Source organism: Dipodomys merriami, unplaced genomic scaffold (assembly GCF_024711535.1).
Source record: "Dipodomys merriami isolate MVZ:Mamm:240054 unplaced genomic scaffold, mDipMer1.0.p SCAF_19, whole genome shotgun sequence".
NCBI classification, from domain to species: domain Eukaryota; kingdom Metazoa; phylum Chordata; class Mammalia; order Rodentia; family Heteromyidae; genus Dipodomys; species Dipodomys merriami.
The window spans coordinates 12,156,366-12,183,607 of record NW_027203270.1 but is presented as its reverse complement, the minus strand read 5'-3'; the positions used below and the strand labels follow the sequence as shown (position 1 = coordinate 12,183,607).

Here is a 27,242-nt window from a genome sequence, read left to right as displayed (position 1 = left end):
TCCCAGAGGGACTGCTTACCCGTCTGCGATCCGATTTCAGTTCCTGCTTCAGTGGCTTGAATTAATGCCGGTGTATGTCTCTCATTGTTGATTTTCCTGATGTCTTCCTGTGCCGCAGAGCAAAAATAGAGGAACATCTGGCCAGGGTGGAGGCGGTAGCGAAGGAGATCGAAACAACAGGAACCTACCAGCTGACAGGAGATGAGCTCATCTTCGCCACCAAGCTCGCCTGGCGCAATGCCCCCCGCTGCATCGGCAGGATCCAGTGGTCCAACCTGCAGGTGTGCCTCTGTGGACCCCAGTGGGAGATGGAGTGAGCCCTGAGCAGGTGGTCTGGAGCAGCCACGCATGCTGTGTCCTAGGCTGTGCAGACAGTGTGGAGGAGATGGAGAATGAGGGCTAAGGACTCCCCTCTGGAGGCCTAGGATCCCATGTCAGGGTCTCTAACTGACCTTGTGATAAATGTAGTAGACCACATGTCCCCATAAAGCCAAACATTGAGCATGTTTCGGTTACTACTGTATCACAACACAGGCCTTTGACTTCCAGGGTTGGGACTCTTTTTTCCTTGATCAGTTGTGGGCTTGAACTTAGGGTCTGGGCACTGTCCCTGAGCTCTTTTGCTCAAGGCTAGCACTCTCCCACTCTGAGCCACAGCTCCACTTCCGGTTTTCTGGTAGTTGATTGCAGGTAAAAGTCTCACAGCCTTTCCTGCCCTAGCTGGCTTTGACAGGCGATCCTCAGATCTCAGCCTCCTGAGTAGCTAGGATTACAGGTGTGAGCCACCAGCATCCAGCTAGTGTTTGAACTCTTGACCCCAAGAAAACACCTTATTTCTTTATCCTGGTCCTCTAGGCCATCATTTTGTTGGAAATTCATTTGTTCTTGGAACATATCTCAAACATTTGGAAAGAGAAATTGGTGGAAAGCCAACAATGCCACCCTGGGCTGTGTGGAACCTACTCACATGGCAAAGGAATCTGCCTGAGTGCTTTGAAATCAGGTGTTGAAAGGGACAGGGTTCAGTGACTCATGATAATACCTACAATCCAGGCTATGTGGAAGGAAAAGATGGGAAGGGTCGAAGTTTGAGGCCAGCTTGGGGAAAAAATATAAACCAAAACCAAAAACCAGTTCTTGAGACTCTGATTTCAACAAAGAAGCCAAGTATGGTGGCCATGTGTTTGTCATCTCAGCTAAACAGGAGGTGGAGATAGGAGGATCATGGTAGAAAGCTGGGCCTCGGTATGAAAGTAAGACCCTATCTAGAAAAATAAGAAAAGCAAAAAGGTCTGGAGGTACGGCTCAAGTGGGAGAGCACCTGTCTAGCAAGCACGATGCCCTAAGTTCAATCCCATCATCCCCCAAACAAGTCTGATGTTGTGGGGATACTGGTATTGCTGGGGGGTTTCCAAGTGAGGTTCCCTGTGCTCCCTTAGGAGAGCAGGAGACCAGTGTTTGGGGAAAAGGCCGAGACTGGTGCTGTGGATGCAGAGGGGAGAATGTGCATTCCAGGGTGTTGGTGTGCAGGCTTCCCCAGGGGCCTCTGGGGCCTAGTCTGTGATGGGCTGACTGGGTGGGGTGTGTGCAGGTCTTCGATGCCCGGAGCTGTACCACCGCCCAGGAGATGTTCGAACACATCTGCAGACACATACGCTACGCCACCAACAACGGCAACATCAGGTAGGGGGCTCTGTCCCAGGGCTGCCATGCGCTCAGCCGGCCCCTGGATTCTTAGCCCAAATAGGCATTGAAGCTGGCCACCAGTGGCTCACACCTGTAATCCTAGCTCCTCAGGAGGCTGAGATCAGAGGATCACGGTTCAAAGCCAGCCTGGGCAGGAAAGTCTGTGAGACTCGTATATCCAATTTACCACCAGAAAACTGGAAGTGGCACTGTGGCTCAAGTGGTAGAGCACTTGCCTTGAGCTGAAGAGCTGAGGGACAACGCCCAGGCCCAGAGTTCAAGCCCCATGACCCACAAAAAAAAAAAAAAAAAAAAAAAAGCTCAAAGACAGTGTCCAGGCTCTTAAGTTCAAATCCCAGAACCAGCCAGAAAAAAAAAGTAATCCTTTCATTGATCAGGGTTAGAGACCCCACTTTTTAAGTAGGATAAGACCTTGGTTTTCGAACAGAGGCTCTGGTGCAGTGTTTTCCTGAGAGGCAAGAGAGCTTTTGTTTGCCATTGTCACTGTGTGCATCCTCCCCTTCCCGTGTCCCCCCTCCCCCCAGCCCAACTGTTCATGTGCTCAATCACTGGTTTTCAGGCTCAGCAAACAGTGCTCACTTAATGGTGAGCTCTGGATTGGGCTGGGGGCACAAAGGCGGGGCGTGGGATGCAGAGGGTTCTAACATCCAAGGAAGTGTTCGCCTCAGCCCACTGTGAGCTTGTGGTCTGCCCAAATGAGCTAGACAAGCATTCTCCTAATTCCACTGGCAGAAACAGGGAACATGAGCACCAGGGCTGGGGGGGGAGGGCTCACTCTATCTCCTAGAGAAGAGACCCCCCCAACTGACCTGAAAGCAGCTGGTGGGAGAGCAGAGACTGCTTCCAGTCAGCTCCATTCTAGGGGCTGTAGAGGGGGAAGAGGGGAGGGGAGGCTGGGAGCTGCCACCCCCCTCCCATGGCCACATGGTAAACAGAGTCTGTTCCCTGCCCTGGGGAAGGTCGGCCATCACTGTGTTCCCCCAGCGGAGTGATGGAAAGCATGACTTCCGCGTGTGGAATTCTCAGCTGATCCAGTATGCCGGCTACCACCTGCCCGACGGCAGCATCAGGGGGGACCCAGCCAACCTGGAGTTCACCCAGGTACCCACCCAGCCCCCCACCCCAGGCCCCGGGGCAGGGAGCCCAGAGCAGACCAGGCACCCAGTCGGGGCCTACGGACTCACGGGCTTGTCTTGCTCCTAGCTGTGCATTGAACTGGGTTGGAAGCCCCGTTATGGCCGCTTCGATGTGCTGCCTCTGGTCCTGCAGGCGGATGGCCGGGACCCTGAGTTCTTCGAAATCCCTCCTGACCTGGTGCTCGAGGTACCCGTGGAACACCCCAAGTAAGTCGCTGAGAGGTTATGTGGGTGCAGATCCACATTCCTGTCATCACCTGCTACCATCCAGCCTCTCCTTACACCAACCCCCAAGCCTGGTGATGTTGTCACCCTGCCATGCTATAGCAATTCTGCACTTCCTCGCTGGCCTGGGACTTTGGAGGTTGATGGTGAGTGAGGGGAAGAGGAGGCTTGGATGAATGGGACCCCAGGGTCAGGAAGCAGCAATCTTAGGAGAAGAACTCTCTGGGCTTCTCTAGCTAAGCAGGCCAGGTCTCTTGAGCCCTCCTTTAGCTGTCCCTGTCTAATGTATGGGAAGGAGAAGGCTCTAAAAGTAACTGTAAGAGCTCACCAGCTCAGCCCTTGCTTTTGGCACTCCTGGCAATTGTAAACACTGCTCTGTATATCAGTACTTGTGTGTGGGCTGGGCTCTTCTCCTTTGAATACAGACCTGCCTCAGGGCCTTTGCACCTGTTGGTCTCTCTACCTGACACATCCTTTTTCTCAAAATTTGGCAAAGCACATTTCTTGTTTTTCCTGCTCTGTCACTTCTTGGAGAAGACTCCCCTGGCCCCCTAGAATCTAACACATAGTCTCATTTTTCTTTCTTTCTTTCTTTCTTTTTTTTTTTTTTTTTTTGTCAATTGTGGGCCTTGAACTCGGGGGCTGGGTGCTCCACTTTGAGCTACAACTCCACCTACTTCTGGTTTTCTTGTGGCTAATAAGAGTCTCATGGACTTTCCTGTCCAAGCTGGCTTGGAACCACTATCCTCAGATCTCAGCCTCCTGAGTAGTTAGAATTATAGGCGTGAGCCTCTGGCTCCTAGCTTTCATTTTTTTTTCTTGCTGTACATTTGTTTGCTACTTTAGAGTCCAGAGACTATGTGCTAGACTCTAAGCTACTTGAAAACAGAATCTTGTACTCCAGCACGGTACCTCACACATAACAGATGTACAGTTATAGATGTTTATAGAATATTTAAATATACAAATAAGTGATACTATCTTATAATAATCTCATGAGGGACTGGGAAGGTGGCTCAGTGGTAGAGCGCTTGCCTTGCATGCATGAGGCCCTGGGTTCAATTCCTCAGCACCACATAAGCTAAAAGAAAAAAGCCGGAGGTGGCACTGTGGCTCAAGTGGTAGAGCGCTAGCCTTGAGCTGAAGAGCTGAGGGACAGCGCCCAGGCCCGGAGTTCAGGCCCCATGACCGGACCCCCCCCCAAAAAAAAGAAAAAAAAATCTCATGAGTTAGATGCCAGTACTTGGTGTTATTTTTGTTTGTTTAGTAGTAGGATTTGAAGTCAGGTCCTGGTGCCCCCTAGGCTTGCTTGGTAGGCTGGTGCTTTACCACTTGAGCCTTGCCTCCAGCTCTGCTTTTTACTGGTTATTTTGGTGATGGAGTTTAGGGAACTTTTCTGCCTGGGCTGGCTTTGAACGATGATCTTCTAGATCACGGAGTCTAGGATTATAGGTGTGAGCCGTTTGTGGCCTGGTACCCGTTTTGATGACAGGATCTTTGAGACTTAGGGAAGTGAAAAGCCTCCCACATTCACAGCGGCTCATCGCTTGCACAGTCCTGGAACATAGAACACACTGCTGATGCTCAGAAGCCCTCAGCCATAGCTGCCCTGCCTCTTCGCCAGGTACGAGTGGTTTCAGGAGCTGGAGCTGAAGTGGTACGCCTTGCCTGCTGTGGCCAACATGCTGCTGGATGCCGGTGGCCTCGAGTTCCCCGGGTGTCCCTTCAACGGCTGGTACATGAGCACAGAGATCGCAGTCAGGGACCTCTGTGACAGTCAGCGCTACAACGTCTTGGAGGTGACAGGGGACATCCAGCTGGGACAGGTGGAGGTGTGGGCCTTTGCGGGGGGGGGTCCCCTAGGGACTGCCTCACCCCCCAATTTACTCTACAGGAAGTGGGGAGAAGGATGGGCCTGGAGACACACACACTGGCCTCCCTCTGGAAAGACCAGGTCGTCACAGAGATGAATGTTGCGGTGCTCCATAGCTTCCAGGTAGCTTGGGTGTTTTGTGGGTCTTTTTGTTGTTGGTGGTGGTGGTGGTTTGGGGGCTTGAACTCAGGGCCTGGGCACTGTCTATCCCTGAGCTCTTATTGCTCAAGGCTAGTGCTCTACCACTTGGAGCCACAGCTCCACAGAACATTTTCTGGTAGTTAATTGGAGATAAGAATCTCACAGACTTTCCTTTGAAACTTAATCCTCAAATCTCAGCCTCCTGAGTAGCTAGGATTATAGGCATAAGCATGAGCCGCCAGCTCCAGCCTGTTTTCTCCAGCACTCTATCACTTGAGCCACAGCTCTGCTTCTGGCTATTGGGTGGTTAATTGTAGATAAGAATCTCATAGACTTTCCTGCCTGGGCTAGCTTTGAACTGTAATCTCCAGATCTCAGCTTCCTGAGAAGCTAGGATGACAGGCTTGAGCCACCAGCACCCAATGGCATACCTCTTGTGGCCACCTACAGCAGGTTGGTTCCCCTGGAAGTGTGACAGTATTTAGAAGCCAGGGAGAACTCCACAAAGCTGGCAGGTCCTCTGGGGAGCAGACTACTGCATGGAGTCATCGTTCATTCATTCATTCATTCTGGTGTTATCCAACATTCACCATGTGCCAGGCACTAGATTTGGCCATGAAGGTGGAAGGAAACAAAATAGACACCACGGCCCCCATGGCCGGGGACAGCCATGTGCACATCCATACTGCTTGGTGTAATATGGGCCCTGAGCTAGGACGGAACAGGAAGTGCTCCCCTGGGGCTGGCCCTGCTCAGGAAGGGCTGGCCATGGACCATACATCCTGACTCCCAGGGATTCTGCACACCCACCCGACACTGGCAGGATGCCCACGTGCCCCCAGAAAACCTGTGGAGCCTCAGCTCCGTCTTCTGACCCTGGCTGGGGGCGGGGGGGACGGGAGGTGGGGTGTGAGAGTCTCCACAACTTCCTCATCCTCTTCTTTCAGGAAGGCCTTTGGGACACAAGGCCGCAAAGCAAGGATGATGGCAGTTCATAGCCATTCATCATTGACTTCCTCTCCCCCGTTACTGTAACATTTAAATGCTAGCTCGTGCAACCTGCTTAGCTGTGCAGGCCCATGGCAAGCTCACTTGGCCAGCTTTGGCTTTCGTGTTGTTTCTTCTGGCTCTCGCAGCTGTCTTCCGAGTGCTGGTCTGGCTCTCAGGAATTGCCAGGCAGCTAATGTAGGAATATTGTCTTGGGAAGGATGCAGTGCTAGAGCAATGTCAGTTCTGTAGCAGTCATACTTGGAATTTGGAATTTTGGTCTTGGGTGCTCAGGAAGTAAGATGGAATCCACTTGATTTTGACTCACAATACCTTTCTTTCTTTTTTTTTTCCTTTTTTTCTGCTAGTGCCGGGTTTGGACTCAAGGGGCTCACATTCACTCGGCTTACTTGCTTCACTGGTGCTTTTCCACTTGAGCTATGCCCTCAGTTCATTTTTTTGCTGATTAATAAGAGATGGGAGTCTCAAAGACTTCTCTGCCCAGGTTGACTTTGAACCACAATCTTCAGATCTCAGCCTCCTTGGTAGCTATGATTATAGGTGTGAACCACTAGCTAGCACCCAGCAGACTCAAGATACTTTTCAACTTGTGATGGGTTTACCAGGATAGAACCCTCTAGTCAGTTAAGAAGCATCTAGATACGAAAATATCAAGAGATGTGACACAAGTGTAGTGGTTCATGCCTATAATCCTAGCTACGTGGGAGGCAGAGATTGAGAATATCTTGGTTCAAGGTTAGCCCTGGAGAAAAAGTTACCAAGACGAGCTGGGAATGTGGCTGAGTGGTAGAGTGCTTGCCTAGCATGCATGAAGTCCTAGGTTCTATCCTCAGTACCACATGAGCAGAAAAAGCCACAAGTGGAGCTATGGCTGAAGTGGTAGAGCACTAATCTTGAGCCAAAGAAGCTCAGGGACAGTGCTCAGGCCCTGAATTCAAGCCCTAGGACTGGCAAAAAAAAAAAAAGTTACAAAGATGCTATTTCAATCAACAAGTGGGGCATGGTGGTCTTTCATCTAATCTATGTAGGAGGCATAAATAGCAGGATCACAGTCCAAGACCAGCCCCAACTGAAAATGTCAGAAAAAAAAAAAAAAAAAGCCAAACAACGAAAGCAAAAAAGAAGGGCTGGGAAGGTGGCTCAGTGGTAGAGCACTTGCCTTGCATGCATGAGGCTCTGGGTTCAATTCCTCAGCACCACATAAGCAGGAAAAAAAGCCAGAAGTGGCACTGTGTCTCAAGTGATAGAGTGCTAGCCTTGAGCTGAAGAGCTGAAGGACAGCGCTTAGGCCCAGAGTTCAGGTCCCACGACTGGACAAAAAAAGTAAAAGAACTGGGGGCATCATGTGGATCACGCATAAAGCCCTGAGTTCAAACCCTAGAACTGCCATATATATGTGACTGCACTTACATGACCCAAAATCTATTGGTTCCTCCTAGCTTTGGCACCTGAGAAGCTTTTGCTCACCTCCTTATCGTTCCCACCCTCCATAGCTTCTAGCTCAAAGAAGAGCTGTCTTTCTGCTCATTGTGGCAAGACCTTGAGCAGTGCCCGGCGGATGAAGGAACCCAGTTAACATTTGCAGAGCACTCAGGATGTTTTGCTGTTTGCATCTTACTGCATCCTCTCGACCACTTCATGCTATCCTACAGGATTGCAGATTAGGAAGGTTAATCAAAGTCACATGGCTAATGAGAGGAGCCAGTTTGGACCATTATGAAGCAAATGTCTCTGGATTGACTAGGTTGCTCTAGGCATTGTGGCTGATTGTCCTGGATCAGTCTGGGTTGAACTGGTTCCCTGCAGCCTCTAATTTTAGTATCCAGGTAATTTGCTTTTCCTACAGGGCCCCTTTAGAGACTCTGGAAGTGCCCTCCATGGGGTCACTCATCTGCAGCCGGGAAGGAGAGGCCAGAAGCAGTGGCTGTCCTGGGTCACAGATTGCTGGGTCTTCCCCGGCTCCTATGCACCCCTGTGACCACTGGCCGCTCCCTCTTCTGCACCCCCTCACCTCTTCTCACACCCTCCCCTGTCTTCTGCTACAGAAGCACAAAGTGACCATCATGGATCACTACTCAGCCGCCGAATCCTTCATGAAGCACCTGCAGAATGAGTACCGGCTACGCGGTGGCTGCCCGGCTGACTGGATTTGGCTGGTCCCTCCAACATCCGGGAGCATTACACCCGTGTTTCACCAGGAGATGCTAAACTACATCCTGTCCCCATTCTATTACTACCAGGTGTGTGTGGGGGTGGGGGAACTGTCCTCACCCCCAGCCCTGGCGCTCCAGTGTGGAGCCCGTGTACACATGCTCTGCCCAGGATGCCTTTATACCTGTCCAGCACCTTCCTATGAGGTCGCCTGCTGAGTGATCACACACTGGCCTCCCACTCCGGACAATAACAGCCCAGGGGCCCACCATGGTGTGCAGGCTCCACACTGGGCGGAGGAGATGCTGTGCCCTTCCCATGGGGTGGGGGCAAACCAGCCTGTCCTCCCCATCTCATGTGGAGAGTCCCCTGGCCCCAGCCCAGCCACAACCCCAGACCCAAACATACCCTCACATCTCCTTTTTTGGCAGGTAGAGGCTTGGAAGACCCATGTCTGGCAAGATGGGAAGCGGAGGCCCAGGAGAAGAGAGCTCCGATTCAAAGTCCTGGGGAAGTAAGTGGGAGTCATCAGGATTGATGTCTCCACTGGTGACTCATGCCTGTAATCCTAGCTACCCAGAGGGCTGAGTTCTGAGGATCTCATTTAGAAGCCAGCTAGGGTAGAAAAGCCCAGGAAACCCTTTAATCCAATCAACCAGCCAAAAGGCAGAAGTTGAGGTGTGGATCAAGTGGTAGAGCACCAGCCTTGAGCAGAAAAGCTGAGAGATAGTGCTCAGACCCTGAGTTCAAGCCACAATACTGGCACGTGCACACACACACACATACACATGCATGCATGCACACATGCACACATGGCACCCAGAGAAAGAATTGCTTTATAGAGTTTAGCTCCCTCAGCATTGTTGCTGAGGGCCACTTGGTCCTGTTGTCCCAACCCTTCCTCCCCACCCCTCTTTTTTAAGAACTGACAAATGGCAAGGAGCCAGGTGCTGGTGACTCATGCTTGTAATCCTAACTATTCAAGAGGCTGAGATCTGAGGATCATGGTTCAAAGCCAGCCCGGGCAGGAAAGTCTGTGAGACTGTTATTTCCAATTAACCACCAGAAAACTGGAAATGGAGCAGTGGCTCAAGTGGTAGAGCACTGGACTTGAGCACAGAAGCTCAGGGACAGCACCTGAATTCAAACCCTGGGACTGGCACATGCGCATGTGCCGCACATACCCCTCCCCCTCTGCCCCCCTACACACACACAAAAGAAAAGAGCAAGGGAACAAAAGGCCACCAGTCATGGTAGACATCTGGTGACAAGTGTAGATTGCTCACCAGGCTCCCGCTGTCTGCTCTGCTCTCCTGAGTCCCCAGCCTCTTCTGGAAGCTGACTCAACACACAGAACCATCTCTCTGTCCCCACAGAGCTGTGCTCTTTGCCGCCATGCTAATCCACAAGATTATGGCGACTCGAGTCCAAGTCACAATCCTCTATGCGACTGAGACTGGAAGATCAGAATCACTCGCTCGGGACCTGGGGACCTTGTTCAGCTGTGCCTTCAACCCTAAGGTACCTGGTCAGCTAGATGGGCCTGTGGGGAGACTACAGAGGCTGCGCCAGGAAGTTGAGGGCTAATGTCCACTGCGGTGCCCGTCCAGGTTCTCTGCATGGATGAGTACAGCCTGAGCCACCTAGAGGAGGAACAGCTTCTGCTAGTGGTGACCAGCACATTCGGGAATGGAGACTCCCCCAGTAATGGAGAGGTAGGTGGCTTAAGGCCCTGGTCATCTGAGAGGCGGTGAGGAGGAGCTGGGAGGTACAATGAAGGTAGAAGTGAAGAGGGTATGGGGTGGGGGCGGGGTCTCAGATGACCCTGGCTCATTCACATATTGATTTACCCACAACATACTTCTTTATAGACTTCTGTGAATTGACTCAATTTTTTTCTTTTTTTTTGTCAGTCATGGGGCTTAAATTCTGGGCTTGGGCTCTGTCCCTGAGCTCCTCAGCTCAAGGCTAGTGCTCTACCACTTGAGCCACAGCGCCACTTCTGGTTTATCTAGTGGTTGATTGGAGATAAGAGTCTCACAGACTTTCCTGTCCAGGCTGGCTTTGAACCACGATCCTCAGATCTCAGTATCTAAGTAGCTAGGATTACAGGCTAGGTGCCTGGCAAAATTTTTCTTTTAATCATAAGAAAGGAGCCTGTGGTTCACACTTGTAATCCTAGCTATTCAAGAGGCTGAGATCTGAGGATCACAGTTCAAAGCCAACCCAGACAGGAAACCTCATGAGACTCTTTTTTTTTTTTTTTGAGCTTTTTTTTTTTTTAATTTAATTTAATTTTATTTGTGAACATACTGTACAGAGGAGTTACAATTACGTGGGCAGGATAATGCGTACATTTCTTACCAAGCATTGCAGCCTCCTCCTTTGTTTACCCTTCACATCCCTTCCCAGCCTCCCCCCTCCCCCAATCCCAATCCTTCTCCTTCCCCCCCCCCCCCACCAACGTTGTAAATCTAGTTTTGGACATGACAACTTGTACTTCTCATTGTTGCAACAGGTCCACCTGTATCCTTAAACAACTGGTTTTCCCCATCTCCTCCACAAGTTATACTGACATCAAATATAGTGAAAGCAGGGGTTATACTGTGGGGGAGGGATATACAAAGCAACAAAGAGATAATCTTATAAATGTGTTAGAAACACATGCATGAAAGAAAAAAACATTAAAATACACATCTAAGGGTTCATTTTCCTGACATCACATTATCTGACCTTTTCCGCTTGACTCATACCCTCATGAGACTCTTAATGTCCAATTAACCACCAAAAGAGCCAGAGTTGGAGCTATGGCTCAATGATAAAACACTAGCCTTGGGCCCAAAAGCTAAAGGACAGTGCCCAAGTACTGTGGTTCCTCTCCTAGGCACTGAAGAAATCCCTCTTCACCCTGAAATCCCTGTCCAGTACGTTCAGGTAAGCTGTCTCAGTTGGATGAATGCTGCCTCCAGGGCCTGGAGTTTGGGATCAGGAACTGGGACCTGGTATGCATGGAGGGTCTCCTCAGAGCTCCTCTGGCCTAGAGAAAGCCCTGGTCTAGACTTATCCTCCACGTGGAAAACCAAGTCCTCCTGACAGGTCTGCAGGCCATGCATGTGTGGGTCATGGAGGGTTGGTGTTGAGGGCCAGTGCCAAGGGGAAGCAGAGGAGTTGGTCATGGAGAGGGTCCAGCAGGCCCTTGGCACGAGGTGCTGTGTGCATGCAATGACCACATGGCACTGTGCCCCACCATGTGCAGCGGGAGTTTTCATGCGTGTGTTGTCCTTGGCAGGTACGCTGTATTTGGCCTTGGCTCCAGCATGTACCCTCGCTTCTGTGCCTTTGCCCATGACATTGACCAGAAGCTGTCCCACCTGGGGGCCTCTCAGCTCATCCCGACGGGGGAAGGAGATGAGCTCAGTGGGCAAGAGGATGCCTTCCGCAGCTGGGCCGTGCAAGCCTTCAAGGTCAGTTCCAGCAGGAGCTGGATCACCGCACAGACAGGACCCCATGCGTCCATGCCCAAGAATCTCTGTGCGGGGTGTTTGACTGCCCTGCAGTAGTGGCCCAGGTGTAAGCCAGAGCTACAGGCTTCAGGGCCCAGGTCTGGCCTGCTCTCCCCACAACTTCCCCAAAGAGCTCTACATTGTGCACACTCCTCTAAGTGGGAGAAGATAGCTGAGCTTGGGGCCCTTTCCCACTGATAATTCAGGATATCTGTTATTCTTGTGTTAGTGTTCCTCAGCCCTAGAGAGCTGGGAACAGGAGCCCAACCAGTTAAGCTTTCCAGGTCCAGCTCTGGGTCTCTGGGTAGCTAATCGTGGCAATGACTGCTGGGCATCAGGCCCAGGCTCTTCCTGGAGTTCTTAGTACCAATCAGAGGCATATGATTCAATATTTGAGGAAGCACCAGGTGCTAGTGGCTCACACCTGTAATCCTAGCTGCTCAGGAGGCTGAGGTCTGAGGATCAAGGTTCAAAGCCAGCCTGGACAGGAAAGTCCATGAGACTATTATTATCAATAGTAATAGTAGTAGCCACCAAAAAGCTGGAAGTGGAGTTGTGGCTTAACTGGTAGAGTGCCAACCTTGAGCTAAAAAGCTAAGCTCCCAGACACCAGATTTCAAGCACTAGTATTAGTTCCTTCCTCCCTCCAAAATGATATTCCAGGAAGCTTTTCAGTTCTGTCTGGCCCAGGGTGAAGACCCCAAAATTGGTAGCCCAGGATTGGTGGTCACAATGGACCATTCATGCTAATCTGTTCTATCTTCCAGGCGGCCTGTGAAACGTTTGCCATCCCAAATGGACATCACATTCAGATCCCCAAACTCTATACCTCCAATATGACCTGGGTGCCACAAAGCCACCGGCTTGTGCAGAACTCTCAGCCTTTTGACCTCTACAAAGGTACCCACCTATGCCCCACACAGGGCCCATTTGCCTGCCCTGCTGGAAGCAGGGGTCCTTGAGCCCTGAGTCCATGGTAGAGGAAAGCCTGTTGGCTACAAGACTCCAGGCTCTGGGGAGGCTGTATCAGGAGGAGATCCTGGGAGGGGAGCCAGCACTGTAGAGGACCAAGTGTATGCCAGGCATTGTGCCAGGCTCTTTGTCCATAGGACCCAAGTGAGCCCCAACACTCAGCCTTTGAAAAAAGTGAACTTTATGGGGCAAAGCAAGTTGTAGCATGTGGCCCTGTTGGGAACCAAGGACAGCTGTCTGAAGGCAGAGCCAGATGTTCTAAGAAAGCTTTCCAAAGCCAGGCACCAGTGGCTCACACCTAGCTACTCAGAAGGCTGAGATCTGAGGATCACAGTTCAAAGCCAACCTAGACAGGAATGTCCGTTGAGACTCTTATCTCCAATTAGCTACCAGAAAACCGGAAGTGGCACTGTGGCTCAAGTAATAGAGCAATAGCCTTGAGCTGAAGAGCTCAGGGACAGCGCCCAGGCCCAGAGTTCAAGCCCCATGACAGACAAAAAATGAAAAAAGAAAGAAAGCTTCCCAGAGGTGATGCCAGGCTTAGCTGGCTGCATACTATACAGTACCCTGCATGCAGAAGTCCTGCACAATCTATTTAACACATCCCCAGATTCACCTCTGCTGTCCTGGATCCCCTAGCCACAGAGCTGTCCTGCCACATTTGGTGTCTAAATTGAATTTCCTGACCCCTACCAACTACTCAGCCACCCAGGGCCTGCTCATTCAAAAATGGTGGGAAAGGCTAGGCCTAGCAGCTCATACCTGTAGTCTCAGGTATTCAAGAGGCAAAGATCAGGAGGATCACAGTTCAAAGTTAGCCCAGGCAAAGATGTTTGACTGCCTGAAAAATAACTGAAGCAAAAGGGATAGGGAATTAGAGGAATGACTCCAGTGATAGAGTGTCTGCCTAGCAAGTATGAGGCTCTGATTTCAAATCCAACTACAAAAGAAAAAGAAAAAGGAAGGAAAGGAGGGAGGGACTGAGGAAGGGAGGGAAGATGAAATAAAGGAAGAAGTAGAAGAAAACAAAAACTTAGGCCAAGTCGGGTGCTGGTGGCTCATGCCTGTAATCTTAGCTATTCAGGAGCTGAGATCTGAGGATCAGGGTTCAAAGCCAGCCATGGCAGGAACGTCTGAGAGACTCATCTCTAGAAATAATTAACTGAGATGTGTTAGTACTTCCCACCATGTGCAAGAGCCCGCTCCTCATGTCCCTGTCTCTTGTCTCCGCAGCCCTCGGCCACATACACGCCAAGAATGTGTTCGTCCTGAAGCTCAAATCACAGCAAAATCTACTGAGTCCCAAGTCCAGGTGAGGCAGAGCATAGTCCTTGAGGTTGCAAGATCTTGTTTTAGTGAGTGAATGAAGGACGGAAGCAAACCCATGGGCATCATCAGTGTGACTGGCCCTCAGACCCATGGCCACCTGAGCCTTGTGTTGGGCCAGGGGCCCAGTGTGAGAACTATGGACCTGCTACACTGGATCCTTTCTCATCAAGCTCTTACTGATAAGAGAGGCTAAAAGATTCAAAGCTATTTGAGTCTTCAGAGCTTTATGAAAAGTTTTGGCGAGGAAGGAAATTTCCTTTCTGGGTAGACAAATGTTATGTTGAGGGATGATGTGTAGGTTTTGTTTATTTGGGCTGCCCTCTCCTACCCAATACTCTGAGAAAATTGGCTTTCTTCTGATTAAAAAAAAAAAAATAGAGCCGGGTGCCAGTGGCTCACTCCTGTAATCCTAGCTATCTCAGGAGGCTGAGATCTGAGGATCATGGTTCAAAGCCAGCCTGAGCAGGAAAGTCCCTGAGACTCTTATCTCCAATAAACCACTAGAAAACCGGAAGTGGCACTGTGGCTCAAGCGGTAGAGCACTTTGCCTTGAGCTGAAGAGCACAAGGACAGCACCCAAGCCCAGAGTTCAAGCCAACAAAAAAATAAAATAAAATAAAAATAGAATTTGTAGCTGGCCCCTAGTGGCTCACGCCTTTAATCCCAGCTACTCAGGAGGCTGAGGACTGAAGATCTCAGTTTGAAGGCAGCCCAGGGAGGAAAGTCCATGAGACTCTTACTCCAAATTATCCACCAAAAAAATAAATAAATAAAAGCCAGAAATGGAGTTGTGGCTCATCAAGTGGTAGAGTGCTAGCCTTGAACAAAAATGCTCAGGGAGGGGCTGGGAAGGTGGCTCAGTGGTAGAGCGCTTGCCTTGCATGCCTGAGGCCCTGAGTTCGATTCCTCAGCACCACATAAGCAAAAAGAAAAAAGCTGGAAGTGGCGCTGTGGCTCAAGTGGTAGAGTGCTAGCCTTGAGCTGAAGAGCTGAGGGACAGCACCCAGGCCCAGAGTTCAGGCCCCATGACCGGAACCAAAAAAAAAAAAAAATTGCTCAGGGACAGCACCCACGTTCTTAGTTCAAGCCCCAGGACCAACACACACACACACACACACACACACACACACACACACACACACACACGCACGCGCACACACACACACACACACACACACACACACACACACACACACACACACACTTTTCTTCTGGACACACCCCCATTAAAACTTTTCTTCTGGTTCTCTTTTTTTTTTTTTCTTTTACTTACTCTTTTTTGGCTGTGCTGGAATTTGAACTCAGGGTTTTACACTTCTAAGCAGCACTCTACCAACTGGAGCCATACCTCCTGTCTCTTTTTTTTTTTTTTTGGTCCGGTCGTGGGGCCTGAATTCTGGGCCTGGGTGCTGTCCCCAGCTCTTCAGCTCAAGGCTAGCGCTCTACCACCTGAGCCACAGTGCCACTTCCAGCTTTTTTCTTTTTTCTTATGTGGTGCTGAGGAATCGAACCCAGGGCCTCATGCATGCAAGGCAAGCGCTCTACCACTGAGCCACCTTCCCAGCCCTGCTCTGGTTATTTTTGTGTATGTGCACCACCACTGGGCTTGACCCCAGTGCCCAGGTGCCCTCTCATACCTTCTTCCTCTCTACTACTCGAACCACAGCTCCACTTCCACTTTTTTTTTTTTTTTAGTGATTAATTTGACTTAAGAGTCTCATGGACTTTCCTGCCCAAGCCTGGCTTCAAACCACAATCCTCAGATCTCAGCTTCCTGAGTGGCCAGGATTACAGATGTGAGACACCAGTGCCCAGCATTTCTGATATATTTTATTAAAGAAAAAGTCTGCTTTCCCCCAACATTCCACCACCCCTCCACCTCAGGCCAGCCTAGACAGCAATCATTCTGTTTTAAGCTTCCCTTTGTAGCTAAGATGACAGACACACACCAATACACTGAACTGTTGGTTGAGAGGGAAGTTACCTGTGCAGGCCTGGAACTGTGATCCTCCCAAACTCCTGAGTATCTAAGGATTGCAGACATGAGCTACCAGTGTCCAGCCATCATGCTTTCTTTAGCTAGAGTCTCTGGGCAAGTCCTTGGGGCTTAGAGGGCTTCCAACAAGGAGTGAGGCCCACCTTCTCCTCAAGGGAAAGTGCTAGGTGTCCCTACCTGAGTGATGTCATGTCCCAAGCTCAGGCTGCCGACCCAGGCTGGAGGCACAGATGGATACATTTTCTGGGGAAGCTGACCTGCCCACCAGGGAACTTGAGGGAGTCATAGAGTTCATGGGGCTCCTTTCTCTCTTCACAGCCGCTCCACCCTCTTGGTGGAGCTCTCCTGTGAGGACAGCCACGGCCTGAGCTACCTGCCTGGTGAGCACCTTGGGGTTTTCCCGAGCAACCAGCCTGCCCTGGTCCAAGGCATCTTGGAGCGAGTAGTGGACAGCCCCGCGCCTCACCAGACCGTGTGCCTGGAGGCCCTGGACGAGCGTGGTGAGCCTGAGATCTGGCTTGGTCGGGGAGGCCTGGCAACCCCATCTCCCTCCTCCTGTCCTGTGTCAGTTGCCCCAACCCCAGCCCTTGGGAATAGCTCTTTGGACTTCATTCTGCCATGATGACCGCTTCTCCAAAGAAGCCCAAATAGGAAAGTAGGGACCAGAGAAGCAAAGCCCAGCAATGCTCCTCTCGTTCAGGGGATGTGAGAGAGCCTAGAAACAAGAATCTGAGTGGTACTTGTGATTATAGGGCGACAGGCGTAGCCCATCAGGTCTCTAGTCCAGGTGAAATGACATATTTGTGTAATACTTGTTCAGCAGTGTGCCCAGCACTGTGCCCACACAGCCTAGCAACATTGATTTGGCTGTCACATCCATTTGTCAGGATATGAACCCAAGGCTACATAGTTCAGCCACCCAGCTGGGGACAGGGGGGCTGAATTTGATTCTAGATCTACTGTTCCAAGTCCCATGCTCTGACTGTCCTACACACCGCATGCCTCTTGGGACTTTTGGGAACCTGCCCCTCACTTTGGGCTGCGATGCTCCCCCATCTCCTCGGGGAATGGCATCACTGAGCTGCGCCTCAGCCTTCAGTGGGTTTAGTCACGTTGAGTCTCTCGATCACTCCTGAGTCTCTCGATCACTCCGGGCCAAAGAGGGACATAGTGAGTGTGTCAGGATTTTAGTGCCCATGGGTGGTGGGGAGGTGGGGCGGGGGGGGGGGGGGGGGGCTTTTGTTCAGCCTCTCTGGCAGCCTTGACTTTGACTCCACCTTCCTCCCTGAGCCAGAACTTCAGAGGCTTCTCTCCCTGTAGATGGAGGGTAGAGGGGCCTCCTGTTCAAGTACGGCCTCTGTTCCATCCTAATCCCTTCCTCCCCTGTGCAGGCAGCTACTGGGTCAGGGAGACGAGGCTGCCACCCTGCTCACTCCACCAGGCCCTCACCCACTTCCTGGACATCACCACCCCGCCTACCCAGCTGCAGCTCCAAAAGCTGGCCCGGCTTGCCACAGAAGAGGCTGACAGACAGAGGCTGGAGGCCCTGTGCCAGGTGAGGGGTGGCTGGCCCCAGAGGAAGGGGCAGTTCCTGGAAAGGATGGAACTGGATGTCAATCTGGGTGGGTCCAGCCTAGTGTCCCATGGTGGGACTTTGTCAAAGGTGTTAGCTTCTGTCTCATCTCTAGGACATAGTTATACTGAGTCAACTATTTCTTGTCTCTGTCTTTGTCTTCCCCAAACCTGGTACATCAGAATATATGGAATGGTTATCCTACCTACTCAGGAGGCTAAGATCTGAGAATCGTGGTTCAAAGCCAGCCTTGGCAGGAAAGGCTGTGAGACTCTTATCTCCAGTTAACCAGCAAAAAGCCAAAAGTGGAGCTATGGATCAAGTGGTAGAGTGTCAGTCTTGAATAAACAGCTTAGTGATAGTGTCCAGGCCCTGGCTTAAAGCTCCAGTACTGACACATATACAAAAGTATTTGAAGGGGGATGTCTCAAGTGGTAGAATGTGAGTCTCTGGGCTTAATCCCCAGGACTGCAAAGAAAAAAGATTTAGAGGATGGATGAATGGATGGGTGGGTGGGTGGGTAGGTGGGTGGATAGGTGGGTGGGTAGATGTATGTGTGTGTGTATGTATATATGTATGTATATATGTATGGATGGATGTATGGATGGATGGATACATGGATGGGTGGATGGATGGGAGGTAGAGTGATGATAGGTAGTGACTGAGTTCATAAGTGAGTGACAATGTTTTAACCCCTGGACACTCCCCTGCACCCACATCTTTGCAAAAGGCACTGAACACTATTGTCACCATCATCATTATTGCCAATAAACTCCATCCCAACCATGTGGCCACCATTTTTCTGTGGTTACACTATACTATCTTGGTGCACATTTTCTCATTTAACTCTCAAGACCTTCTCAGGAAGAGAGCAATACTAGCCCCCTTTTACTGTCTTTTTTTTTGGGGGGGGGTCCGGTCGTGGGGCCTGAACTCTGGTCCTGGACGCTGTCCCTCAGCTCTTCAGCTCAAGGCTAGCACTCTACCACTTGAGCCACAGCGCCACTTCCGGCTTTTTTCTTTTTTTGCTTATGTGGTGCTGAGGAATCAAACCCAGGGTCTCATGCATGCAAGGCAAGCGCTCTACCACTGAGCCACCTTCCCAGCCCAGTAGCCCCCTTTTACAAAAGTAAAGTAATAAGGATAAAATTCCATGCTTAGGGAGGATGTCTGGTCAAGATTAGAACCCAGATCTGACTAGTTTCAACTTTGCTTCAGATTTTGACAGTAATAGCATTGAGTCCTACCTACAAGTTACCAACAGTGGGAATTTAAGCATACAGATGACCAGTGTTCCTGGCTGACCTGAATTACTTACTCCATTGCTCCTCCAGCTTTGAGCTTCAGCACCCTGGACAGCAGCTGGCATGTGAGGGCGGGGAGGGGGAATGTGTTGAGTGAGTGAGTGAATGAATGAATGAATGAATGAATGAATGCTGGTTTGTGGCAGCCTCTTCTGCCTACCTTCTTCTGCCCTTAGGATGCAGGGCAAGCACTCTGAGTCCTCACACTGCTCTTGGCTTTCAGTCCTCAGAGTACAACAAATGGAAGTTCACCAATAGCCCCACGTTCCTGGAGGTGCTGGCGGAGTTCCCATCACTGCGGGTGCCTGCCACCTTCCTACTGTCCCAGCTCCCCATCCTGAAGCCCCGCTTCTACTCCATCAGTTCCTCCCAGGACCACACCCCCACAGAGATCCACCTCACCGTGGCTGTGATCGCCTACCACACCCAAGGTGAGATGGGGCACAGGCTTGGAGCAATCTGGCTCTGCTTCTTCGGGGCCAGGTGTTTGACATCTCTGCACTTTGGTCTCCTCATCAATTAAACATCTGACTGCGTAGAGTTGTAAATAAAACTGGGAGCTGTGGAGGATCAGTCATCCAACTAACTCCTTTGTACACAAACCCTTGGTGGCCAGAGGAGATAGGTACTATATGCATTTTACTGAAGGAAAAAGTAGCTCAGTGAGGTTAAGCCACTTACTCAAAGTCACAGGGTTAGTAAATGGAGAGCTGAGATTCAAACCCAGGTTAATGGATGAGTTCAAGTTCTCCACCACTCTACTGCCCTACGATGGCCAGGACAATGGAATGAGAGCAAGCGTAGAAAGTGCCAGCACTTGGGAAAGACCCAGGGACTCAGTCCTCTAGATAGGTCAGCCTGAAAGCAGAGATGGTTCTCCTTTGATCATTCATTCACTTACCGAATTCACTCTGTGATGGCTGAGTGGGTGCCCTGATGGGAGTGGAGACCTGGCAGACATGCCGCTGCCTTTTCCGGAGAAGCATAGAAATTGATATTCTAGGGCTGGGAAGGAAGGTGGCTCAGTGGTAGAGCGCTTGCCTTGCATGCCTGAGGCCCTGGGTTTGATTCCTCAGCACCACATAAGCAAAAAGAAAAAAGCTGGAAGTGGCGCTGTGGCTCAAGTGGTAGAGTACTAGCCTTGAGCTGAAGAGCTGAGGGACAGCGCCCAGGCCCAGAGTTCAGGCCCCACAACCAGACCCCCCCAAAAAAAAAGAAAAAGAAAAAGAAATTGATATTTTAGTGTGATATGGTGGTTCAAACCTATAATCCTACTATTTGGGAGGCTGAGATCAGGAGGATCACAGATGGAAGCCAGCCTGGGAAAAACAAAAAAAGCAAAAGTTTGTGAGCTCCTATCTCAACCAGTAAAAAGCTGACAATGCTTGTCACCCTAGTTACATAGGAAGCATAAATAGGAGGATTACAGTTCAGGCTGACTAAGGCATACATGTGAGACCCTATTAGATGAATAAACTTGTCTTCCCACCCTAATCGCCACAGCTTGGACTTGTCTGGATTCCCTAGGCTGGAGCTGGCCACATCTCAAAGCCCTTTGTCCCCTGCAAGGAAGAGTGGTGGCATGGCTTCTGAAACCTTGGCAAAGCCCATGTGTGCTCCACGAGAGAACTGCCACCACATAGCCCAGGCTCAGTCCTCAACCAGGAGAGGACGGGCAAGGCGTCACAGGCAGATCCTCAGAGCCACACTCAGAACAGGCCAAAGCCAAGGGCTTCTCCATTCCCATAAAGGCCTCCTTTACATGCCAGGCCACTGTGATGGAGTTGAAACCTAGACAGAGCAGAGGCAGCCCCCCCCCCCCGCTGGGCACCTACCAGTAAGCTCCGGCTCCCCCCACCCCCACCACTCTCCGCACCCTCCCCCCCAGCTGCTGCTTCATGAGACCACAGCACTGGGGTGGGAGTGGCTGGGAGGGCCCTGAAGGGACCTTGGAAAAAGTGCTAGTGTAAGTCAAGGAATCCAAGGGGTCAGCCTGCTTCTGCTCGCCCCTGGGACTTTGCTCATGCCCCGCTCCCTCTCTGACACTTAGCTGTTGCTAAGGTCCCTGTAGCCTTCCCAGCTGGTTGAAGGCAGCTTTTCGCCGCTTGGGACAGAGCCCCACATTCAGTTTCTAATGCCCAGGCCTACGTGGCGGTGAGGTGTGTGATGACGGGCAGCTGGCCAGGGTAACACTCAGGCCACAAGGCCTTTGGTCATCTCTATTGTCCCTTACAGATGGCCAGGGTCCCCTGCACCATGGCGTGTGCAGCACTTGGCTCAGCAACCTGCAGCCCCAGGACCCAGTGCCTTGCTTTGTGCGGAGGTGAGTGTCAGGGGCTCTTGGCCCCAGGGGTTTCTGGGATGCAAGGAAGAGATCTAAGACCCAGTGACCTTCTAGGGTGCTGTGTCTATTAGGAAGATTTGGGGTCACTCTGGCTTCATGGCAGTCTCTAGCCAGGGAAATGATGACAACAGTGAGGAATCCAGAATGCAATGCAATTGGCCTCTTTATAAAAGACCCCCGAGTGGGGAGATGCTTTGCCAAACAGGGCAGAAATTAGCCCCCAAGAAGCCTGCTCTCTCCGCCCTCATCCTACCACCATGCACCTGTCCCCACCCTCCTCGCAGCCCTTGTCCTGGGAGAGCATCCACCCAGGGTATCTGCAGCCCCCTCCTCTGTCCCCTCTCAGCGCCAGCAGCTTCCAGCTCCCCAAGGACCCCTCCCTTCCTTGCATCCTCATTGGGCCCGGCACAGGCATCGCCCCCTTCCGAAGTTTCTGGAAGCAGCGGCTCCATGACTCTGAGCACAAAGGTATGGCTGGAGATAAGGACCAGAAAGTGCTAATTGCCCTGATTTTATCATGATACACAGTGCGTGTGTCCTCAGATGTCACACTGCAACCCATATTTACTATGTTTTAAGAGGAAAAAAAATAAAATTAACATGCAAAAAGGGTAGTGTATTAGGATCAGTATTGAATGAGGGACTTGATGATTGTCTCTATTATCTTCTGATTTTCATGTCTGGTACTACAAAAAAAATTAAATTAAAATAGTATAGGGCAGCCAGTTGCTGGTGGCTTACACCTATAACTCAAGAGGCTGAGGACTGAGGATCACGGTTCAAAGCCCACCTGAGCAGGAAAGTCTTATCTCCAATTAACCAGAAATGGTGCTATGGCTCCAAGTGGTAGAGAGGTAGCCTTAAGCAAAAGAGCTCAAGGACAGCGCCCAGGCCCTGAGTTCCAGCCCCATGACTGACATGAGAGAGAAAGAGAAGAAAGAAAAGAAAGAAAGAGAGAGAAAGAAAGAAAGAAAGAAAGAAAGAAAGAAAGAAAGAAAGAAAGAAAGAAAGAAAGAAAGAAAATGAAAGAAAGAAAGAAAGAAAGAAAGAAAGAAAGAAAGAGAAGCAAGAAAGAGAAGCAAGAAAATAAAGGAGTATAGGGCAAGCCAGGTACCAGTGACTTGCGCCTGTAATCCTAACTACTCAGGAGGCTGAGATCTGAGGATTACAGTTCAAAGCCAGCCTGGGCAGGAAACTCCATGAGACTCTGGGCTAGTTTCCTGCTTCTCTCGTTTGTAAAATGGTCATCCATCAGACAGTATGCTTGAGCATTCAAGCTGGATGCTCACCCTGGGCCATGGCTCGACCCCTGGTGGCCATCCTTATAACTGCAGCCTGCTGGATCTTGCAGGGATCAAGGGCGGACGCATGACCCTGGTGTTTGGGTGCCGTCACCCGGATGAGGACCACCTCTACTGGGAGGAGATGTTGGAGATGGCCCATAAAAGGGTGCTACATGAGCTACACATAGCCTATTCCCGGCTGCCTGGCAGGCCCAAGGTAAATATGGATGCATAAGGCCTGAACTTTATGAGCCAATGCCAGAGCTGCTGCCCTGGCTCCCCCAAGCCCCTCACCGGGCTGTGCCTTCATTTACTTCACTCTGAAATGGTGATAGTTATACAACCACCAGGATGAGCTGTGAAGAGCATCATAGCTTCTATTCCTAGAGAAGAGAGGTTTAGGAGTAACTCAGGGTCACACAGGTTCAAAGGGCCTCCCCACAGCCCTCTGGAATACATGACTTCCTGGGGAGAGATGGCTCAGGCTGGCTTTATGCTCAAGCCCACTTCCTCAGCTGGGCACTGGGGCCTGGGATCACTTTGCCTCAGGCTCTCAGCTCAGTACTAGTGAACCAGTCCCTGCAGACTGACTGATGCCCCCAGTGCTGGGGTCTATATGACCCTTGTGGGGAAAGAAAGCAGAATCCCATTACCTGAATTGCAACTGGGATGCATGGCCATCTGTGCCGAGGGGCCCCCTTTCCTAGGGAGGCAAGCCTTGGAGCCCTGGGCAGGGGAACTGGCTTCATTGATGTCTCTTTGAAGTGTGAATACAGATGCCCTGCTGGCCTGGGCCAGGCAGGGCAAGGCATCGTCCTGAGCTCCCGTCCACCTGCAGGATGCACACTCTGTTTCCGTCCTCCCTTTCCTGTGACGAGGAAGCATGACCACAGGCCTTAATCCTCCACCCACTGTCTCCTCTGGTTTCAGGTTTACGTTCAAGACATCCTGCGGCAGCAGCTGGCCAGCGAGGTGCTCCGTGTGCTGCACAAAGAAGCAGGCCACCTCTATGTGTGTGGGGACGTGCGTATGGCCCGGGATGTGGCCCACACGCTGAAGCAGTTGGTGGCGAACAGCTTGAACTTGAATGACGAACAGGTTGAGGATTATTTCTTCCAGCTCAAGGTATGGGGGTTGGGGTGGGGTTGGTGGAGGTACAGGCTAAGGCACAGACCATGGGACCCAGTTCTGCCAGGGAGGGGGCGGGGAGTGGACAAGGATCAGAACCAAGAGCATCACAGAACACTCTTGGACCCCAAAGGAAACCCCGAAATAGCTGGATGGGTTGTTAGAGGGCTTGTTGATCCTGATCTGGCTGCTAGCTAGCTTTTGAGAAATCAGGTTGGCATTTCCATTTTTCCTGCTGTGGAATGGGAATGGCGGGCCTCCTGGGTCTCCTCCTCCCTGTGACGGGGTTGTGAACACAGGAGCAGGAAAGTTAAGCCCTGACATTTTTATGCAAAGAAGTCCTCTCTTTACACCCAGGCCACTGTGTGCTCATCACGCCCCCTGGCAGGAACGATGCCACCTTTTTTGCCAGTCCTGGGGCTTGAACTCAGGGCCTGAACACTGTCCTTGAGCTTCTTTTGCCCAAGGCTAGCACTCTACCACTTGAGCCACAGTGCCACGTCCAGCTTTTTCTGTGTATGTGGTTCTGAGGAATTAAACCACAGCCTTCATGCATTCGAAGCAAAAGCACTCTACCACTAAGAAACATTCCCAGCCCAGGATGCCACTTTAGTGATGGCAACAGGGCCGGTCCTGAGTCAGGTACTTGCTGTAGTTTTTTGTTTTGTTTTGTTTTTTGTTTTGGTCGGTTGTAGGGCTTGAACTCTGGGCTTGGGCGCTATCCCTGAGCTCTTCAGCTCAAAGGTAAGCGCTCTACCACTTGAGCCACAGCGCCACTTCCTGTTTTCTGGTGGTTGATTGGAGATAAGAGGCTGGTTTTGAACTACAATCCTCAGATCCCAGCCTCCTAACTAGCTAGGATTACAGGCGTGAGCCACCAGCGCCCGGCTGTAGATTTTTATGGTGTATGTTTCAAGGGTTATATGAAAGAAGCTCCAAGGTCACCCCTATTGCTGAAAGAATGGGCCCTGGGGGGCCCACAGTCGTGGATGTGAGAGTCCAGCACTGTTGCCCTGGTTCAAGACCTGTCTCAAAAAAAAAAAAAAGATAAAGAGGGCTGGGAAGATGGCTCAGTGGTAGAGCACTTGCCTTGCATGCATGAGGCCCTGGTTCAATTCCTCAGAACCACATAAGCAAAAAGAAAAAAGCTGGAAGTAACGTTGTGGCTCAAGTGGTAGAGCACTAGCCTTGAGCTGAAGAGCTGAGGGACAGTGCCCAGGCCCAGAGTACAGGCCCTACAACCGGACCCCCCCCCCCAAAAAAAAAAAAAGAAAAAGAAAAAGTAATAAGGTCAGATCATTGGCTTACTGTACTTAATAAAGATCTCAGAGCTCACATTTGCTGGAGCATCTTGTAGGATGAGAACTGGTAGAAAATAGAACATTTATCCATCCTTCCATCCACCTTGAGGAGGTATTGAGGTAGTCCTGGCCAGAGTAGACACAAGTGGATGATTTCTGATTGCAGAACTTTGAGTGACCACCAGGTGGCCACCAGCTAAATAGGTTAAACTGGGCTAGAGAATAAACCAAATCCAAGCATAAACCCAGCATGACAGGCAGGAAAAGGGCTCTTGGTGCGCATGTGATAGGAGACCTAGGGCAGCTGGATGTGGTAAATGAGAGAGCTGGACCCCAACAGCTGACACCTTGCCTCTGGTTTTCTTTACAGAGTCAGAAACGCTATCATGAAGATATCTTTAGTGCTGTCTTTCCCTTTGAAGTAAAGGAGAGAGTTGCAGGGCAGCCCAATGGCATGAGACTCTAATGCCCACAGTGAAGCATCATTCTAGGGCTCTTAGAGCCATCTCTCTCCCTCCAGCCCACCCTTCCCTGCATAATGGAGAGCCTTAGGGCCTCTCCAGCCCCTTGGAAGAGAAATCTGAACCTGCAGGCCTGGCAAGTGGATGAAAGAGATGAAGTCTTTGACTGAGTGGCCACCAGGCGGCGCTATGATACCAATCTTTTAACAACCCTATGTACAGTTATTTATACTTCTATATTTAAAAAACAAACACCTCCGTCTGCTCCAAATGGTCACTTGTGCCTTCCTTGAATAATTCCTTGATGGAAATATTTATATGAAATACATTTTATTTTAACCACCTTGTATGTGTGTGTAGGGTAGGGGGAGGGGGGGAGGGATGTTAATTGGGAAAGCAGCCTCAAGGGTTAGTGTTGGTTTGGCTCCCAGGAGACACCACAGGGTGTTTTGTGGCAGGGGTGAAGGGACATGGGTATGGAAGTGGGGCTGCATCATACAGAAGCTATCAAGGTCACCCAGTTCCAATTCTTCAGTAAGGATTCAAGCCACACCCTGTCTTAGGAGCTTTGGTCACATCACCTGCATAAGAAGCACTAGTACAGTGAAGGGCACCTACCATCCTTAAATCCTGAGAGACCTCGGGCTCCTAGGTAGGGAGAGTGGCTATCTGGCAAAGCTGGGTTACATGGGCCCTGGTGCCTGCTTCTCTCCTCTCCTTCCTCTCCCAGGTGGAGAGGAGCCAGAGTAAAGGGTTTGCCAGGTTCCAGTGGCCCAGAGCTGTGTGTCTCAAATGACTCAGACTTGGTAGGTCTGGGCTGGGAAGGTGGCTTAAAGGTAGAGTGCCCTTGGTACCACATACAGAAAAAGCTGGAAGTGGTGCTGTGCCTCAAGTGATAGAGTGCCAGCCTTCAGCAAAAGAAGCTCAGGGACAGTGCCCAGGCCCTCAGGGTTGGCCAAAACAAAACAAAAAAAACTTGGTAGGGAGCCAGGCACTGGTGGCTCACACCTGTAACCTAGCTACTCAGGAGGCTGAGATCTGAAGATCAAGGTTCAAAGCCAACCCAGGCAGGAACATCTGTGAGACTCTTATCTCCATTTAATCACCAGAAAACCAGAAGTGGCGCTGTGGCTCAAGTGGTAGAGTGATAACCTTGAGCTGAAGAGCTCAGGGATGGTGCCCAGGCCCAGAGTTCAAGCCCCACGACCAACTCAAAAACCAAAAAACCCTGGTAGGTCTGGCACAAGGTCCATCTTTAACTTGTTCCCCGTGCTGCTGCGGCCACTGCCACTGCTGTGAGTCGCACCCTGCTTGTCAAGGGGCTGGGTTCCTGATGGAGTTAATGGGCTCCTTAGTCTGGTAAGTCCTCCGGGTGCTGCCTGCCGCTTTCCCCTCATAACCCAAACCCCCAACCTCACAGAGTCTCACATCTGCACAGCTTTCCAGTCAGCACCTGGCCCGGCTGCCCCTCTCCTGCCTGAGCACAAGCTTCTGAGAATGGCTTCTGGCCTCCTGGGCTGCCATGACCACTCTATCCCTGCCTATCTCCCCATCCATGTTAGCACAGTGCTGATTCTTCGGTTTACCCAGCTGCCAAGATTCCTAAGCTTGAGAGCCTTGCCCAAGAGGATGGAGCCCCAGCCTATTTTCATTTCTTTTGGGGCTAGTAGTGGGACTTGAACTCAGAGCCTAGGCACTGTCTCTTAGCTTCTTCACTCAAGCCTGGTGCTCCACCACTTGAGCCGTGTCTCTACTTCCTGTGTTTTACTGGTTAATTGGAGATCGTTTCAGGGACCAAGCTGGCTTC

At 50.9% G+C, this 27,242-nt stretch overlaps 1 protein-coding gene across 1 annotated transcript in view; it reads left to right on the top strand.

Annotated features, from left to right (window-relative positions):
- Positions 1 to 25,718, top strand: part of Nos2 (nitric oxide synthase 2) — a 38,775-nt gene extending 13,057 nt beyond the window's left edge. The window contains exons 5-26 of the mRNA XM_070026756.1: positions 119 to 281; positions 1,592 to 1,683; positions 2,667 to 2,808; positions 2,911 to 3,050; positions 4,693 to 4,867; positions 4,963 to 5,064; positions 8,136 to 8,330; positions 8,673 to 8,755; positions 9,618 to 9,762; positions 9,852 to 9,956; positions 11,126 to 11,175; positions 11,531 to 11,705; positions 12,512 to 12,644; positions 13,950 to 14,028; positions 16,360 to 16,541; positions 17,433 to 17,596; positions 19,142 to 19,349; positions 21,154 to 21,241; positions 21,609 to 21,730; positions 22,614 to 22,762; positions 23,476 to 23,670; positions 25,345 to 25,718. Of these exons, the coding sequence (XP_069882857.1) occupies positions 119 to 281; positions 1,592 to 1,683; positions 2,667 to 2,808; positions 2,911 to 3,050; positions 4,693 to 4,867; positions 4,963 to 5,064; positions 8,136 to 8,330; positions 8,673 to 8,755; positions 9,618 to 9,762; positions 9,852 to 9,956; positions 11,126 to 11,175; positions 11,531 to 11,705; positions 12,512 to 12,644; positions 13,950 to 14,028; positions 16,360 to 16,541; positions 17,433 to 17,596; positions 19,142 to 19,349; positions 21,154 to 21,241; positions 21,609 to 21,730; positions 22,614 to 22,762; positions 23,476 to 23,670; positions 25,345 to 25,440 (2,983 nt within the window). The 3' untranslated portion in view covers positions 25,441 to 25,718. The remainder of the gene's footprint in view (positions 1 to 118; positions 282 to 1,591; positions 1,684 to 2,666; positions 2,809 to 2,910; positions 3,051 to 4,692; positions 4,868 to 4,962; positions 5,065 to 8,135; positions 8,331 to 8,672; positions 8,756 to 9,617; positions 9,763 to 9,851; positions 9,957 to 11,125; positions 11,176 to 11,530; positions 11,706 to 12,511; positions 12,645 to 13,949; positions 14,029 to 16,359; positions 16,542 to 17,432; positions 17,597 to 19,141; positions 19,350 to 21,153; positions 21,242 to 21,608; positions 21,731 to 22,613; positions 22,763 to 23,475; positions 23,671 to 25,344) is intronic.
- Positions 25,719 to 27,242: the final 1,524 nt, after the last annotated feature.